The sequence below is a fragment of the Garra rufa genome, chromosome 13 (assembly GCF_049309525.1).
Source record: "Garra rufa chromosome 13, GarRuf1.0, whole genome shotgun sequence".
NCBI lineage: Eukaryota > Metazoa > Chordata > Actinopteri > Cypriniformes > Cyprinidae > Garra > Garra rufa.
This window is the reverse complement of record NC_133373.1, coordinates 16,728,412-16,748,259: the sequence shown is the minus strand read 5'-3', so window position 1 is coordinate 16,748,259 and position 19,848 is coordinate 16,728,412. Positions and strand designations below refer to the sequence as shown.

Genomic DNA, 19,848 nt, shown 5'->3' with positions numbered 1-19,848 from the left:
TGTGTGTTACCGATGACAACAGTGCGTTGCTTGTGTTTCACTTTTGGGGCTGTGTTGTGCCATTCTGAGTTGAAGTGCACCACAATGCTACATGTGCCTTGTCAATGAAAATGTGTTTACAGTTTTGCACAAAGACTGATTCCGATTTGCTAGTTGTGTCCAACCACATGAGAAGTGTTTAAAGTTCTGCAAACTGTGTGATTCAATCAATAAAGTGGTTTGTACACTTGCAACTTTGGTTTTGCAAATGGATTTTAGTGTTTTAGCAATTCAGAAATACTGTAATACCAGAAATGATGCCAAATCAAGTGAAATATTCTAATGTATAAACACCAGGCCTATAATGAAAAAAATCATTTAAATGTAACGATATTCAGAACAGAACAAGAAATCGAAACAAAGCAAAACTGCAAGTAAAAGGCGTTGGGCTCACGTACCTCTGTAATTCGGCACAAATCCAAATGTTTTCATACTCACAATGTATTTGAATGATAAACTATTATTTGTAATGTATACTAGGCTTTGTACTTCACAGACGATTGTATATCGACGGAAAAAAAAATGTGCTTGGCATAACAGCAGCGTGGACCGGATATATAGGCTTTATTTAACTTACCCAGTGTTACCTTTTATATGTTTGGTTGCCTGTATTGTATTTTGATAATGTACAGACTATGATTTCAAGTTTGAATTGCTAGAATATGTAGCGTGTGTGCGTGAGGCACCGGCACGATCGAATAGCTGAACCAAATAATAAATACAAAATACTAAAAACAAAAACAATTTTTTGTCATACAGATAAGAGTTAGACATAATTCGAAACCACAAAGTGTTTACTTTTATTTTTGCACAAATGTTCTTTAAAAAAAGAACATTTGTGCTTTTGTAAAATAAAGCAAGCAAACAAGATGCGTGTTCTGTCATCTCGGTTCTCCGTTTCCTTTTAGTGAACTTGTTTGTGGAGCGCCGCGCTATTTTAAATCTGTTAATTATTTAAGTCAGATATATTTCCCATATTTATACTTTTCATATATAGACTATGACTGTATTTTATTTTTATGAAAACCAATTTTATTTTTAATGTAACTTACATATTTTCCATCATCTTGCGACCTAATTTTAACCCAGGGTTTGAAAACCTGTGCCCTAGACTAGTTAGGTTCATGCAGAAACTTGTAAACGATGTTCTTATACAGGTAGTTGTGGCATCAATGTTTAGTGACGTCATTGAATGTTGTGGGAAAACTAAAGTTGTATTGTTGGTGTCGGTCACAGCACCTTTTAACTGCTGTTTTGGATCCGGCAATTATTCATTTACAAATTAAACACTGATTGTCATAGAATGGATACTTGCAGAATTTTGCAGAAAATGGATCTGTAGATTTTACTTTTAGTAAAACTAATATAGTGGATGGGCAGGTGATTTCTTGAGTGAGTTTTCATAATTACCATGTTCAGCAAAAGGCGGTATCTGGCTGTTCAGACCTTACGTATGTTAGATGAAAAAAAAAAACCTTCACAAAAAGAACAAACTGATTAAATGTTCATTGTTTGACCATTTTAAGATTATCAGTATTTGATATTTAGATGGACCACTGCATTGTACACCTTTCAACCTTTTACAATCATAACGAGCTGCTAGTCATCTAAAATTGCTTTCAAATTGTCTCAATTGAAAAAACAAGTCAAGTACTACTCTCAGTTGTAGTTCCTCTGTTTATTTATCTGCTTTTTCTATTTGTGAAGGTTTTTTTCTTTCTCTAAATGTCTTTTATATACCACACTGCCAAGTGACATGAGAACAGGGGTAGAACTTGAATATTCCCCAGTTGCCTTGTTAAGTTTCTTGTGAAACATCTTCAGTCCACTGCAAGCACCATACATTATAAATAGCACTTATAGCTGTTATATAAAACCACAGTAGACACCAAAATGCTCTGAAATGTTTTAACTAAGAAGAAGAATTTAAAAAAGACATATATGTACATGCTCCCACATGTTGTTATGACACCTTCAAGACAAAATTCCTGTGAGCTATCGAGAAGTCATTTCAGTCTTTTTGTCTTTTTTTTTTTTGTCTCATGTTTCTCTTTTTTTTTTCCCCTGAGACTATTGACATGCTTAGGCTGAGAAAGGGGGAAAGTCTTATTCCTAATTTAAGCAGAGATTAGAAATTTTGTCTAAAAGTGAATGATGATGATGATGATGATGATGATAACCGTGTCCATGAGGTCTATGCTTATGAAGTCTATTGATCTATTTACATGTAGAAAAAGAACTGAGGCCAACTGCCTAGTTGGTTGCATTATATGATTATGTTTATTCATTTTATTCAGAGGAGGAACAGTGGTTCATAAGGAGTATGTTGGTCTTTTGTGTCCATATTGTAAAATATTCAGCTTTTTCTCCAATGACCTCTGCAATGTTAGTGGTCCATGGTGGAGGAGCAGAAATTTGTACTTGCCCAGAAACAACACAGATAATTGAAGTTCATGTCTTCCTAGATAAACACATTGGCGTCTTGGGTTACATAAGGGTTCCTCTTGCCAGTGGTGAGATCACACCATTTAGCTGGTTTAGACGATGCACTGAAATTCTGAGGCTTGTGGTGTCAGCGTTACTTAAAACTGTGGAATCCGCTAGAATTGTACCGCAGGCACTGTGCCTGCCACCCAACAGCAAACAAACAGCTTAAATACTCCAGCCTGCCATGTGTGTGTGTGTTTGTCTGAATTAAAAGTGAGAGGCAAGTCTACACGCGATCTCTTTTTTTCTGAATGTACAGTTTTTATAATTACTATGTTCAACAAATGACAATGTCTGGTTGGTCACACCTTATGTGATACGTTAGAACTAATGATACACTGATATATCATCCAGGCTGATTCACTGACCAATGTTTAGCCATTTAGATGGACTAGTTCTCCTCTGGCCAGACTAAACCAACATGGTGTGCGGTTTATATTTTGTGTCATTGTGTCAGATTATATATAAAGTTTTTACTAATGTATGAAGCTTGTTTGGCTGCCGATATCATAATTCATACACTTGTTTCATGTAAACTGAAAGGAGAGGAATCTCTTTGCCTGTTAATCTTGGCATTTGTAAATTAAATATTAATTGGACATTTGTAGTTGCTGTGATATGCTCAGCTGTGTCTCTAAAGGCCACTTGATTATGTGATGTGAAGACGAAGTCTTCTAGTTCCACAAGAAAAAACATTAAAAAGAGACTGGCTGGAGAAGCATTATGGAAAAACTGTTTGGGGGCCTCCATGAACAGGTTTGGGAAGCACTATTCAATTTGAATAAAAAAAAAAAAAAAAAACTTCAAACAAGCCAAACTAACCAAACTCTGGAATCAAACAGACTCTAGTTCTGGTAAAAAATAAAAATAAAAAAAAAAAGATCTAGTGTAAAAACAGTTTCAGCAAGTTCCAAAAAGTTCACACTTCTTTTGACTTTTTTGTCCAGTCTTAGTAGTTTCTTGGTTGTTTGTTTTTAACAGTTTACTTTATATTGCTACTAGGACAGATCAGAGCTTTAACAATGTTTGTATAATCTTCTCCAGCTTTGGTCCTCCGCACAACATGATCTATAAGTCAGCAGGACTGATCTGATCTGTTGTATCAGTGACCCCACATAGTAAATTGTACTGTATTTTTTAGACAGTCAGCTATATTTTAAGCCATCCAACATGGATGGATTAAAAATAAACATGTCACGTTACATATAAAAAAAAGTACATTTGCTTTGACTTGAACACAAGGCAATGAGAACAAGAGGTTGTATTTTCTGAAAGCGCCATATAATTTAAAAGGTCTGGGAGCTCTAGCTCGTAAAACAGATTAGTGTAACAGTTTGAAGACTTGGCCTCACACGTCTTAAAAGGGAAGTGTTAAGTGTGCTATTTCTGCATCAATTAGTGGCAGTAAACAGAATGACAAAAAGAATGACTTCAAACTCCAATTCAAAAATATTATCGATTTGACTGCTTTGACACTATTGGATGAGAACAAAACTTGAACTGAACTGAGCTGGATAGTTACACTATTGTCTTCTGAGCTGCCTTTTCGGTTGTTTTATAATTGATGAACTTTATTAACATCATTAACACTGTTATTTATATAAATTAAATCAACACTGAACTAAATTGAGCTGCTTTACAGCTGAAATTGAGGTAACTGAATTTGCAGAACTGTTATTGTCCTGTTTATTGCTGTGAAGCTGCTTTGTATAAAGTGCTATACAAATAAATGTGCTACTAAACCACATTGTTTACACATTGTTGACTTACAGTTGTCTTTAAAACTTCACTTTTAAACGCAAGACATAAATATTAAAACCCTCTCTAGTTTCTAGAGTAAATAAACAGCACTTTTGGCTCCATGAGGAGGCGACTCAGCTTAGAGAAAATTACTTCATTTGTAATTGTGTGCTCAAGTAAGGAACAAGGTCGCTGTTGCAGTCAATGATTAAACTAAAGACAACTCTCCCAGCTGAGGTAATGATTGAAGGTGTACAGCAATGACTTACTTTCTTCATTGGAACACAAAAGAAGGTATCTGTTTTTGTCCGTACAATGGGTCCAGTGTTGTTTTGGACCCCACTGACTTTCATTGTATTACTTTGATGGAGTCCAGCTGCATACAATGAAGTTACATAGATTTGGGTCAAATGTCATGCTGCTTGTGGTTCTAGTATGATGCTTTGTTTGTTTGAATTTGCAACCAGCCCAACATGGCAACCAAAGGTGTGAGATTGTTGAGAAGTGGGATGTGTTTACCTGTTGAGGCCTGATGAATAGCAGGCAAGGGAGTGTCCGGAAAAAATAATTTTTAAACAATTCAATATTTTGGTTTAGTCAATCAAAAAGTAAACAAATTTAAATAGTACCGGTTCAAAAAATGAATCACCGAGAATTTCAGAGGCATGTCGGTGAGAGAGAGATCACTCTGGTTGGCTGTTGAACTTCGCAAACAAGTACACAAGAAGAAAATGACATGGACTGAAGCAATCAAACAGCAAAGTCTAGAGGGCACACTTTCATTCTTCATCTTCATCTCATCTACAAAAATTTTAGTTGAACCTGTCTGGTGAGAGAGATTGGCATGAAAATGTTAACCAAGCACTGTTTGTATATCCACAATCCTAGCTCTTCCGGTTTCCCCATTTTGCTGTTGGCTTCAGTCTTTGTATTGTTTTTTGTGGTCTTTGTGGTGTTGTCATTGCTGTTAGTTCTTTGATGTTGATTTGGCATGTCTAGACCTTATGGGATTTTTTAATCCATTTTAACATGTCAGGTGAAAATAGCAGAACTTTCCTCAACACATAGCACAATTTGAGTATGTTGGACCATACGTTTCGATATAAAAAACAGTTTGTTCAAATACCTGACAGAGCGATAATGATAGCAAACACCTCTAATAAACCAATGGGATTCCAGGCTAGAGCCTCAACATGAACTCACTATCCAAACATTACTTCCCTCTGTCTATCTATTTCTGTCTTTCGCTAACATTCTTTGTTTTCTACTCTCATCTGTTCTTACTTCCCCTATCCTCCAGTGAGAGAAGAAAGTTGTGCAGGCTTTGAAACAAGTTTTTTCTGACTTTCTTTTTAGCCAAGTTGGAATTCTAAACTCAGACAAATGGAGTGAAATGTAACTTTCTCTTTCTCCTCCCTCCAGTCTGTAGCTTTCCACCCTCTTTAATTTAAGTTTCATTGTCTGCCATGCTGTAATTTTCTAACAGAATGAGGTCAGACTGTATGGAATGAATTATTGTAGAGACTGTTGTTTCTACTTGGACTGCCACATCTTGCAGCAATTGATCCTGCAACTTCATGCACACACCCATTTAAAGCTTTCGCTTGGAGTTGTTTCTTGCTAGTTTTTTTATTTCTGTTTCTACTCTTCAAGACTCACAGCGTTATTCACAGACACACACACACAAACACACAAAGTTTTGATTGGTATTTAAAACACATGCTCGCACGCAGTAGGCAGCGCCCAGTGTGTTGCAACAGATGTTCAAAGGAAACTGAATGACAGCGTTTCTGTAGGCTCATCAGCGTGTTTCCAAGAAGTCGGAATTCATCTCAGTTCTCTCTGAACAAACCCTGATGCGATTGTGGGTTTCGGGTGTGACTGCTGGAAGGGGCTGCTTGTGATGTCATGAAAACTGCTCAACAGTTGCTGCCCATGTGGCCTATCCTGAAGATTCCCGCGTGAGCCTTGTGCCGCAGTGGCGGCTATAGAAGTGGGTCATGGCATTGCTGATGCGATTGGAAGCGACAAAGCGAGAGGGACAGACTCGCTACCCCACCCCCACATGCTCATCCGCGTCGTGCCGCTACACATAAAAACATCCATGTCAGTTCACTGAGCTAATGTGCACAAATAGCTGATCAGCACATCAGATTTATTTGATTAATGTGCATTGTTGTCTCTTGATACATTCAGAGCTGATTTCTAACTGAAGAACTGGAGTCTGGGAGAAAGTAAACCAAACTGCAAGATGCTATAGGCCTACATTGTGTGCTATAAAGGAATTTTTTATTTATTTATTTATTTTTGCAATGTAAATTGCAACAATAAACACAGTGGCTAAGTATACACCAAACCATACAAACACAACGATAAAACAACTATTTAGAAGCATAAAATTTTTAACTTACTGAATTTGATACATTGTATATAAAGTACCGTTGAAGTCAAAACTTTACATGCCCCTTTCATAATCTGCCAAATGTTAATTGTTTTACTAAAATAAGAGGGGTCATACAAAATGCATGTTATTGTTTATTTAGTACTGACCTGAATGAGATATTTCACATAAAAGATGTTTCTATATAGTCCACAAGAGAAAATAATAAAAGATGAATATATAAAAATTACCCAGTTCAAAAGTTTACATCACCTTGATTCTTAACACTGTGCTCTTACCTAAATGCTCCACAGATTGTGAATTTTTTTTTTTTTTTTTTTTTTTTTTTTAGTGATAGTTGTTCATGAGTCCCTTGTTTGACCTGAACAGTTAAACTGTCTGCTGTTCTTCAGAAAAATCCTTCAGTTCCCACAAATTTAAACTTTTTGAAATTGAAGATCAGGGTAAATTTTACTTGTTTTGTCTTCTGGGAAACATGTAACTATCTTCTGTAGCCTCTGAAGAGCAGTACTAAATGAAAAAATATGATATTTATGCAAAATAAGAAGAATGTACACACCTCCATTCTGTTCAAAAGTTTTCACCCCCGGCACTTAATGCATGGTTTTTCCTTATGGAGCATCAGTAAGTTGCATATCCCTCAGTTGTTCATTCATCATTGTTGGAAAGGGTTCAAATACACAAAAATGCTGGAAGGATTTTTCTGAAGAACAGCGGACAGTTTAACTGTTCTGGACAAACAAGGGACTCAAGAACAACTATCAGTAAACAAAAAACACAGCTGTGGATCATTTAGGAAAGAAAACACAGTATTAAGAATCAAGGGGATGCAAACTTTTGAACTGGGTAATTTTTATAAATTCAACTATTATTTTCACTTGTGGACTATATGTAAACATCTTTTATGTAAAATTATCTTATTCAGGTCAGTACTAAATAAACAATAATGTGCATTTTGTATGATCCCTCTTATTTTGTTAAAATAATTACCATTTAGCTGATTCCCCCATGAAGGTACAAAATTTATATAAATAAATATAAATAATATATAAATAAATAACTAGAAGAAAAACAAAGTGCACTAAACTCTAATTAAAGATTGATCTATTTGTGCTACAAATCAGTGTGTACATAATTATGATAATAAATTAATAAAATATGATAACAAATGCCAGTTTGCAATATCAAGCAGCATTGTACCTATTTTATAGAGGTGAAATAGCTGGAAGTGAATGACACCAAAATGTTAAGAATTGTATGTTAAAAATAAGGTGGATAAAACAGTAAAATGTATGCACTGGCTTGTGAACTGTTATATACAGCATTTAACCCTAAAATAAAATATAAAAATTAAAAAAAAAAAAAAAGTAACAAGAGTTTTAAATTCATTATTTAAAATCAGTTACAAAATTTATCAACATTATTTTCTTTATCAGTTTTGGACAATTTGTTGGATCTGCATGCTGTCATGGAGTGTCATTCTAATGTTAAAAAAAGGTTGAAATAGTGGCCACAAAACAACTTATTTGCATTAAGGCACTCAAAGTCTGTCAAATGTAATTACATTTTAGCAATTTGGTGTTGCAGCCCTATGTAACATATGCAAAACTACACTGAGTGTATTAGAATTGAGTATGGTATACTAATTCACACAATACAAGCCCTGGGTGTTAATAGGTTCAGGCCAGGGCTGGACTGGGGTTGAAATTCAGCCCTGGACAAATCCAGCCCATCCGGCCCAAAAGTTCCCCCGTGAAAGTTTTGTTGGGTTGTAGGGCCTTTAATTGGAGTAAATAAATAAATAAAACGGGAAATAAGCAAATAATGATAGATACTACTGAATTCAAATGCAACAAACTTAATAATGCATTTTTGTCACATAGAAATGCATGCAGTAAAGCATTGATTTTGAGCTACATTGCAAGAAATTAATTGCTAATAAATTCTGTAATAATAAAAAATCATTCTGTAATAAAAATCATTTCTTCCTTTATGTTCCACAGAAGAAAGAAGTTCATACAGGATTGTAATTACATGATGTTGAGTAAATGATGACCATTTTTATTTTTGGGTGAACTGTTCCTTTAAGAACTTTAATATTTGTAGTAAACATCTAATTTATATAATAGACACTGGTATTTTTCTTTAACCAGGGTCTTGTTGAATTTACATTTTACTCCAATTAAAGTTAATTACAACTAAACATATAAAAAGAAAGAAATTATTGCTTAGAATCCAGATATTAACTGACTAGTATTAGCAAAGTTCTTTGATATTAGTAAGATGCTGGTCACAAGAAAACATTACCATGGTAATATGTTTTTTTTTTAATAAATAGTAATAATAAACTATGAAATTTGTAATAATAATTTAAAAAAAAACGACAGTAATTATATAATGGCATTTTCCACTTTACCTCATCATGCAGTTTCCAAGCCCAGCAGAACCTACAGAACCTTTAATGTTCTCATATCACACGACTATATAACACAATTCTGTGTTATATCTGAATGGATCAAGCAACTTGCACAACTTTACATTGTGTTGGAAGCACAGGGCATGTTCGTCAGCGCTACGCGGACGACTGATCCCGCTGATTCACAATTTTGGGCTATTTGCAGTTTCGAATGTGCTGTAATTTAAAACCGCGCATATAATGGCGGAGGTCTTCCTCGCTTCGGCGATCGGCCCACTACTCCACCGGCCCACCGGGAATGTACCGGTTCTCCCGATGGCCAGTACATCCCTGGTTCAAGCCCATTGGGATTTGAGAAGATGTAACATAGATTCTATGGATGTTGTCCTTGGAGCTGTGTCTTACAGCTAAAGGTCAGTGATGTTGTCCTCACACCACCAGATCTGATGACTATTGTTGAGTGGAAGTCTCCTGTGTGGTGAGTTATGCTGAGAAGAACATTTAGCTCCCTGGCAAGATGGAAACTGAATTGCTTTGGGGTAGTGGAGTCATATTTCTAATAGCTGGTTCTGGTTGGAATGATTTTTGGTAGTGGGTGGATCTCCTGACTAGGACGCTGGTCCAGAGGTTTTATGTATCGGACCTGATTCTTAATCGGCTTGGCTCGCTCCTATCATTCAGTCAGCCAGATGAAGTTAGATTAGAGTGTCACTAGGGATTTGTAGCCGCCCAGCACTGCCTCACTTTCCACTGCTGCGTTTTACTCAGACATGGCAGTGGGTTTATCTATTAGCCTAATAACTAATGTTATCCATATTGTACACCCTGCTCTTACTTAAGCAAATAAAATGACTCTTTTATTTCAGAGGAAATATGAACAACATTATTGTGCATTAATTTAGCTGTTTTCACAAAAACTCAACATAAGTGCTTGGATTAAGTGATTACATTCAGGAAAAAGGAATTTCAGTGCACACTTTCTTGCTTCATAGGGAACTTTTGGCTGTGACAATTTCCCAGTTTCCCAGCTAACTCAGCACGTTTTTACTATTTGGATGTAAAATTAATCAAATGCATGCATGCCTTACCAAAGGTTTAAAAGGATAGGTCAAAGTATGTACTTTATTTCATGGTCACAATTGTACCTGGGAGGAACCTCAGGAAGGTTGGAAAGCCAGGTGTCTCAAATGGTCAGTGAGACCAAATGTAAAATTGCAGTGTAATATATTTTACAGGCAGTGTAAAGTCACAGTAAAGTCAAGAGTACCTGTTATGCTCCTAGTTGTTTCCATGAACCAGATTAGTTTGCTTCAACACTCAAAAATATTCTTAGAAGATCCTGTTTTTCAGTTATATACTGCAATATAATAGTTACCATTCACGTAATCTAGAGTATTTAATGTGTGACTTTATAATTCAGTATTGTTTTGCATTATTCCTTGATTTTTGTTTCAGCCTTGCATGTTACAAAGTATGTGATTAAATGAATTTTCCATGCACTCCCTGAACCTTGAAGCCAGCCCAGAATTAAACAAGCAGCATTACTCATCGATTGCTAGCGTCCAAAGTTACTGGCTCAGTACAGACCGCATCAAGCCATAAATGATGCTTTTGGTCATCAAACTTTTTTGACAATGTGTACAGAGAAAACAGAAATGATCACAACCATGTTATCAGAGGGGAAGCTAATTTTAAGATTAAAGCACTGTGGGATTAAATTAAAATCACATATGCATGAAAAATCAAGTAAACTGAATTAACCAAATCAAAACAAACCCAAAAATAGATCACAGGCTGTATTCTCAAGTCTTTAATTAAACTGAAATTTCACCTTGTGATAGTTAGTGTTCCAGCAGTTTAAAAAATATCAAAGGTATGTGAATTTTGGGCCGGAGTGACTTCAAAATGGTTCACCTGATGTGCCAATTAGTGTTGACGATTTTAAAAAAAACTAAATGTCTTATTTAGAGCTGTTTGTTCAGTTCAGTTGAGTGAAAAATAAAATCACTATTTCTAATACTGTCGAATTTTGTTCACTTCAGGATTTTAATTGATCTCTTCCTTTATTTGTCTTGCAGATGCATCCTCAAACTACATTCGCCAGCTAGAAACCAAGGTCCGGATTCTAGAGGACAATAACAACAAACTGCTGTCACAAGTAAGGACTGAGTTAACAACATGCTTTTTTTCTAAAGCTCTTGAAAATAGGAGTAATCTAGATTTAGATGTGCTATTGAGTGCCAACATTAGTGGTGGCAGTTTGGGGTTACGAAAGAGGCAGCCAATCTTTAATTCATGGTGGGTCAAACTGTGTTAAATTGGCACACAGCATTCCCTCCGGCAGGAAGAAGAAGCAGCTTACCATCACGCCAGGATTGTGTGGGCATCTCTGAGCGTCTGTGGCCTCAATTTAACCTCCCTTGTGGAGAATGAGTGGGTTTTACCAACCGAAAGAGCATTTAAAGTTCACCTATTTATTCTGAAGGCACCACAATCAATCTGCCTATCACCAAATGTCACAAACGTATTCACTCACTATACTACAGACATCTACAACAAAACACTTACCGTGAACCCATCCAGCAGAACAGCATTACAGCCCACTCTCCTCAGCACTTGAATAGGATTTCACTAGTTCCTTCACCTCCAGCTTGTGTAGATGCGTAGGTAGGAATAAAACCTGCATATTTGGAAAAGTGTGGGGCAGTTACATTTTCATAGCTTCACAGAGGTTTCTGTTTTAAAGTTCACTGTTCTTGCCGGTAAAAGGATAGTTTACTCAAAAATTAAATGAGTAGGGCTACAACTACAGTAATAATTGTTTTAAGAATCACTTAATCTGTTGATTATGTCTTTAATCAATCAATTAATTTGATTTTTTAATATTAAAGTTTCTAAAGCTTACAGAGACTGCATTTATTTGATAAAAAATACAGGAAAAAAACAGTGAAATATTATTACTGTTTTCTGTTTTAAAATATGTAGAATATGTAAAAGTATGGTATTTGGGGTAATAAGCGCCCCTGCTGTTGGGGCTAAAGGCACATGATAATTAATAGATAGACTTTTCCATTTGTTGACATAACATTAGTTAAATTCAGATGGTAAATATCATATATTTTTTTGGGTGTCCATCTTAGAGATAATCACCATGTTTAAAATGAAACCATCATATTTAAAACATGCTATTAATCATGTCATATAATAAAATATAATTTGTTATTACTACTGTCAATCTATATTAAATTATTATAGGAAATTCTTCAAAACTTTCAGAATCTTTACTTTTTAAAAGGATTTTGTTTCTGTGTTTTTAAATATTTTTTATATTAACATTTTAATTTAATAAATTCTTCTATTTATCAAAATTGTGACGTAGTCATGGAATCATCCGGAGACGTTGGATCCATTTGCAACAGCTTTATTCGTACACACAGAGTAAACAAGCAAGGTTCAATACCGGCTGACTGGTGTGGTGAAGATAATCCGACAGGGGTAATGAGAGTCCGTGCAAAGGGTCGAGGCAGGCGGCAAGACAAAGGGGTAATCCGATAAACAGGCGGGGGTCGACAATAGGCAGGCAGCAATGATTCACACACACGATAAACAGTCCGGTTTGTAACAGAAAGGCAGTCCGTAAAGAGAACGCTCAGGATTGGTAGCATAACTAGCAAAACTTCGCAAAGTCTAAGACGCCAAACAGCGCTATAAATGGCCGCCGCGGGAGAAGTGACCCGGGAGACCCGGAACCGGAAATGATCGTCCCAGGCACGGGGTTGTGGGTAATGTAGTGAGTTAGAACTCAGGTGAGAGTTCCCGCTGGCGGAGGTTGGAGGGAGCCACAGAGACCGCGCTTGTGACAGAGCCCCCCCCCTGCGAGTGCCTCCTGGCACGAGGAGGTAACCGACGCCGGGGTCTACCCCTTCCACGGGGAGCTGGTCGACCTGGGTGAGAGGAATGAAATTCGGCGGTGAGCGAGGGATCCAAGATGTCCTCGGCCGGTACCCAAGACCTCTCCTCGGGGCCGTAGTCCTCCCAGTCGACCAGGTATTGGAGTCGTCCGTTCCGGCGTCGGGAGTCCAGGATGGTGCTGACTCGATATACCTCCTCGCCGTCGATGATCAGGGGGGCAGGTCCCTGCTGGGCGGTCCCCTCTAGGTTCTCCACTCCTCCCGGGTCACCAGCGGGCTTCAACAGAGAGACATGAAAGGTTGGTGAGATACGGTATTCTGCAGGAAGTTCTAATTTAAATGAAACTGGGGTGATTTGTCTGATTATTTTGAAAGGACCCACGTACCTGGGACTGAGCTTCTTGCAGGGTAGGCGTAGACGAAGGTCCCGGGTAGATAACCAAACCCACTGGCCGGGCTCATAAGGGGGGTTGGGTCGGCGTCTGCGGTCGGCCTGGACCTGAGTGCGTCGAATGGCTCTTTGCAGATGGACGTGTGCTAGATTCCAAGTCTCCTCGCTTTGCTGGAACCAGGAGTTGACCGCTGGGAGTTCGGAGGGTTCCCCTGACCAGGGGAACAAGGGGGGTTGAAATCCTAAGATGCATTGAAATGGTGTGAGATTGGTAGCAGGCTTGCGTAGTGAATTTTGGGCATACTCAGCCCAGAAGAGGTAGCGGTTCCAGTCTTCCTGATGGTTTTGACAGTATGAACGTAGGAAGCGGGTCAACTCCTGGTTTAATCTCTCGGCTTGGCCGTTGGACTGAGGGTGGTATCCGGATGTAAGGCTGATATTAACTCCAAGCAGACGGAAGAAGTTAGTCCAGAGACGTGAAGTGAATTGCGGTCCACGATCTGATACAATGTCCTCGGGTAACCCGTAGAATCGGAACACAGAGTTACATAGAGTCTCCGCTGTTTCCATGGCAGTGGGGAGTTTGGGGAGAGGGATGAGACGGCAACCTTTGGAGAAACGATCGATGACAGTGAGAATTACAGTATAACCCTGAGAGGCGGGTAGGTCCGTGATAAAATCTATGGCGATGTGGGACCACGGGCGCTTGGGTGTGGGTAAAGGCTGAAGAAGGCCTGCGGGTAACTGATGTGAAGCCTTAGCAGTGTTACAAATGGCGCAGCTCTTGACGAACGTGACGGTATCTGAGCGTATAGAGGGCCACCAGAAACGGTTGTTGAGCAGTTGTAGCGTTGCCTCGATACCTGGGTGACCGGAACTTGGGGTGGCATGAACCTCGGAAAGGACTCGTTTACGCAGGTTTGCTGGAACATAGGTGAGGTGGTCGGGACAGTTAGCTGGAGGAGGGTCCAGTAGGTGTTCCTCTGTGATCTCAGTCATGATGTCCCAAGCTACCGGGGCCACGACGACGGAGGTGGGTAGGATAGTTTCAGGAAAGTTAGTATGGAGGTCGGGTTCATGAATGCGGGAGAGGGCGTCCGCCTTAGTGTTCTGAGAGCCGGGTCGGTAGGTCACTTGAAATTGAAATCGGGTGAAGAAAAGGGCCCATCTAGCTTGGCGGTGATTGAGGACCTTGGCAGAGCGAAGGTATTCCAGATTTTTATGGTCGGTCAGCACTGTAAAGGGGTGACGAGCTCCTTCGAGCCAATGCCGCCATTCCTCGAGAGCTAGTTTGATCGCTAGCAGCTCTCGATTGCCCACGTCATAATTTCTCTCTGCGGGGGTGAGCTTGTGAGAGTAGTATGCACAAGGGAAGGTCTTGGGGGGTTGACCCTGACGTTGTGAAAGTACCGCTCCTACGCCGGTACTGGAGGCGTCTACCTCTACTAGAAACGGCCTGTCGGGATCTGGGTGGTGGAGGATGGGAGCCGTAGTGAACCTTTGACGCAAATCGTGGAATGCTTGGATGGCTGTAGTAGACCAGTTCAGACGGTGGTCCCCCTTTTTGATCATGGATGTGAGAGGCGCGGCTACGGTGCTGAAATGTCTGATGAAGCGGCGGTAGAAGTTGGAGAACCCCAGGAAACGCTGGAGCTCCTTGAGAGTTGTGGGACGTGGCCACTTGCGAACTGCATTTACCTTAGTCTCGTCCATAGCGACTCCTTCAGGGCTGATAACATAGCCGAGGAAGGCGATTTTGCTTACGTGAAACTCACACTTCTCTTCCTTGGCGTACAGTTGGTGCTGGATGAGACGTTTCAGAACAGCTCTAACATGTTGAATGTGCTCGGAGTAGGAGTTTGAGTAGATGAGAATGTCGTCTATGTAGATTATAACCCAGCGGTTCAACATGTCTCGGAAGATTTCGTTGACGAAGGCCTGAAAGTAGGAGGGGCTATTGGCTAGACCGAAGGGCATAACCCGGTATTCATAGTGACCGGTGGTTGTTGAGAATGCGGTTTTCCACTCATCCCCCTCGCGAATTCTGATGAGATTATACGCTGAACGTAAATCCAACTTGGTGTAGATCTTGGCCGTTCGCAACAATTCCAGTGCAGGAGGTACGAGTGGGAGTGGATAGCGGTATTTGATAGTTATGTCGTTGAGGGCCCGGTAGTCAATGCAGGGACGAAGACCTCCGTCCTTCTTTTTGACGAAGAAGAAGCCGGCCGACGCGGGAGAGGTGGAGGGTCGAATGAATCCCTTGGCCAGTTCCTCCTGGATGTACGCCTTCATGGCCTCGGACTCGGGCTGAGAGAGGGGGAAGACACGCCCACGTGGTGGAGTGGATCCTGGGATGAGGTCGATAGCACAGTCCCCTGGTCGATGAGGCGGTAGTTGAGTGGCTTTAAGGCGGCTGAAGGCCTCAATAAGATCCTGGTATTCGCTGGGTATAATCGTATCTGGCCTAGGTTGGGTGCGTGGCTCAACTGTTCGGGTGATTCGTGGGGAGCAATGCATTTGACAGTGAGGAGACCAGTGAGTGATAATTCCCTGAGTCCAAGAGATGGCTGGTTCGTGTAGGTGGAGCCATGGGTAGCCTAGGATGAGCGGTGATTGGGGTGAGGAGATAAGGAAGAAGCGAAGGGTCTCTGAATGGTCAGGTTGGATCTGTAGAGTGATATCGTCGGTGGTGTGATGGATCCGTCCAGATCCTAGCGGTCGCCCGTCGATGGCGGCCACTGCCACAGGTGAAACACAAGACAGGATGGGTAAGTGATTATTAGCAACGAAATCTGAGTCAATAAAATTCCCCGCTGCCCCCGAGTCAATCAGGGCTGTAGTTTGAATAGAATTCCCATTGAACATTAGGGTAACAGGTATTTCACATCGATTGATATGAGGTTTAACTTGACTCACCGAGGATGGTGGACGTGGGGGTCGAGTGGGACAGTTGGCCCTGATGTGTCCAGCCAAGCCACAATACAGGCAAAGATTGCTCTTTAGCCGTCTCTCCCTCTCCTCCAGGGTCAACTTGGTGGCTCCTAACTGCATAGGTTCAGGAACTGCCTCGACGGTGGGTAGATTCAGGGGCACGGAGGAACCTGGTCGACTTGGTTTACGAGCTCGCATGACGTTGTCAATCCGGATGGACAGATCGATGTATTGATCTAACGAGAGACCCTCATCTCTACAGGCCAGTTCTACTTGCAGGTCCGGATGTAGCCCTCTCCGATAGTGGAGCTTGAGAGGCCCGTCGTTCCATCCACTCTGGGCTGCGAGGGTGCGAAACTCGAGTGCATAATCCGCTGCTGTACGCCTGCCCTGTTTGAGTGTAACAATCTGCTCCCCGGCCTCGCCGCTTTGTGAGCTGGGTTGAAAAACTGCTTTAAAACGTTCCAGGAAGTTAGCGAAGGAGGGGAAGGTTGGTTGACCCAGATTCCACACGGCGGTGGCCCAGTCTAACGCTCTTCCGGAAAGCAAGGAGCAAACGAAGGCTATTTTGCTCTCATCCGTGGGATACAGATGGGGTTGTTGATTTACGAACAACGTACATTGCAATAGGAACCCCTTACATTTAGTAGACGTACCGTCAAACTTCTCCGGGAAAGCGAGACGTGGGCTGGTGGTGACTGCCTGAGCTGCTGGAGGTGGCGTAGTTACCGGAGGTGGAGCAGGCGAGGTAGCGATCTGTAGGCCCTGCAGTGCTTGTACTAACTGTTCCGTTAGGTGGGTAAGTCGGTCGAGTTGCTGCTGGTGATGTGTCAGGACCGAAGCTTGGGCGGTGAGCTCGGTGGTAAGCTGGGCGACTGTCGCTGGATCCGTAGGTGGCGAAGTTTTCTGTGACGTAGTCATGGAATCATCCGGAGACGTTGGATCCATTTGCAACAGCTTTATTCGTACACACAGAGTAAACAAGCAAGGTTCAATACCGGCTGACTGGTGTGGTGAAGATAATCCGACAGGGGTAATGAGAGTCCGTGCAAAGGGTCGAGGCAGGCGGCAAGACAAAGGGGTAATCCGATAAACAGGCGGGGGTCGACAATAGGCAGGCAGCAATGATTCACACACACGATAAACAGTCCGGTTTGTAACAGAAAGGCAGTCCGTAAAGAGAACGCTCAGGATTGGTAGCATAACTAGCAAAACTTCGCAAAGTCTAAGACGCCAAACAGCGCTATAAATGGCCGCCGCGGGAGAAGTGACCCGGGAGACCCGGAACCGGAAATGATCGTCCCAGGCACGGGGTTGTGGGTAATGTAGTGAGTTAGAACTCAGGTGAGAGTTCCCGCTGGCGGAGGTTGGAGGGAGCCACAGAGACCGCGCTTGTGACAAAAATAATCTTAAATAAGTATTATTAGGTAATATTAAGTATTGATTAATAAATATAATCACTTTGCTAAAGTGATTGTTTTGAACAAGTATTAACTTAGACATCATTAAAAAAAAACATTGTTTTAGCTAAAGTATTTGTATCAATACTGTGTGCCTTTTGCCCCATGCTGGTGAACCTTTTACTTTGTGTGTGGGATAAAAGGCCCTCCTTGCCACCTCATACATTTATACTATTTTATATTCATTATATTATTTTTAAACAAAATAAACGACTTGTATGATTTATTTTCACACAAAATCTGTTTCTCCATTAATGTTAAATACAGATGTTTTTTTTTTCTGCAATCATACATTTTGGGCACATTGAAAAGCACATTTTTTTTCTTAAGGTGTGCCTTTAGCCCTGTTGTACCCTATTCATTGTATGCTGTAACTGTTTGAATTTAAGGGAAGTTTTTATCATTTAATTGTATATTAAAGTAACTATATCATTGCTGGATTTCAATGAAATATTTCAGATTTTAAGACTTATAATGTGAATTACATTAGTTAACTTAACAATTTTTTTTTTTTTTTGTCCACATCCATTCAAACACATTGCTTTTAGATGTCAGGTTTGACATCTGTCCTATTGACTACTTTTGACATCCTAGATATCCTTTCACTTTCCTCATATGCAAAAGAGCAGCCATACCATTCTTTAGCATTTCACCTTTTGTGAAGGTCACATTGGTTCAGAGTGACATGGTGGTGCATAAGTCATGACAGAATTTTCATTTTTGGGTGATTTATTCTGTCCCGTGAAAACGAAAACACTGTGTGGGTACTGGAAATACTGACTACAAAGCAGTTCTTATGAAGGGCTTTGTAGGTAGCATTCATCACAGTATTCATAGAAACAAACCCGAGTGTGCTGGCATGGCCACAGGCTTGAAAGAGTCCTTGGATCTGCAATAATTCTCTCTTTTAATCATATATCCTCATTACGTTTTCATTGCCAGCCCCCCTCTGTCTTGTAGTGGATGTGGGTGTACCAGACAGCGGTATTCCTAAATTGTTGCGCCTTTTCAAGGCATATCTATTTGAGTCTTTTACTCTGAACATGTGGAACATGGTGCACGGAACGTCTGAAAGCATTTTATCCCCAGGATGGAAAGCACTTTGTAAAGCTATGATTAAAATGCAAGAGAGTTACTTTCTCCCTCTGGTCAAATAAGAGAAAACGGTTTGCGTCTCATCGCTGCAGTCCTCTGAGAATGAGTGAATTCACTTGAAGCATGATTAATTCAGAGGAGAGCTCAATCCTTCAGAGAACGCTGTCCTGAGCGCACATGAACTGAGCTGAACTCTTGATTTCCCAGGATACCTATGCTAAGCTTTTCCAAAAAGCCATTTCAGCTGTTGTGATAGGTGACACTTTGGTTTGCAACTTACTTTAAACCCACATGACCCTGAGGATGAAAGGTCTGTTTTTATGGAAAGGTCCAGTAAGTCTTTATTTTGCTGACAAATGTCATTCATGACCTGGTAACAACTCATTTTTGAATGATTGTGATCTAGTTTTTGCAAATGCTTCAACAATGTGCACTAAAGGTGCAGCAGTGGGTTTGAAATTGTTGTTCTGTAATATTTGATATTTTTTCAAATTTCCGTTGCCTTAATTATTTTGCCAATGACTTCAAAATTAAATTTGAGGGCTAGCTGCGAAAATTGAGCACAAAGATCATTGTGCTGGTGTGGACAATTTGGTTGTAACTCAGAGCCTGAAAATAGGCCCAATAACATTTTGCATTAGACGCTAAATTAGTGAAAGACCCCAACAAAATCAGTATATGAATGTCTTATGAACGAATATCACTGCAAATGGCATTTTAAAGAACTATAACACAAACACTTCCAGCTAAAAAGTATATTATATTATATTATATTATATTATATTATATTATATTATATTATAATTATATATATTATATTATATTATATTATATTATATTATATTATATTATATTATACAGGTGCTGGTCATATAATTAGAATATCTTCAAAAGTTGATTTATTTCACTAATTCCATTCAAGAAGTGAAACTATTGAATGGAAGTATTGAGTGCTGTACATGCTCACACTTTAT

General features: G+C 40.0%; 1 protein-coding gene across 2 annotated transcripts in view; it reads left to right on the top strand.

The window, feature by feature from the left end:
• The window catches only part of ccdc85cb (coiled-coil domain containing 85C, b), a 78,793-nt gene that overhangs the window by 38,150 nt on the left and 20,795 nt on the right, over nt 1–19,848 (top strand). For both annotated transcript variants that reach the window (XM_073853249.1, XM_073853248.1), the window contains exon 2: nt 11,162–11,241. In XM_073853249.1, coding sequence (XP_073709350.1) covers nt 11,162–11,241 — 80 coding nt within the window. The remainder of the gene's footprint in view (nt 1–11,161; nt 11,242–19,848) is intronic.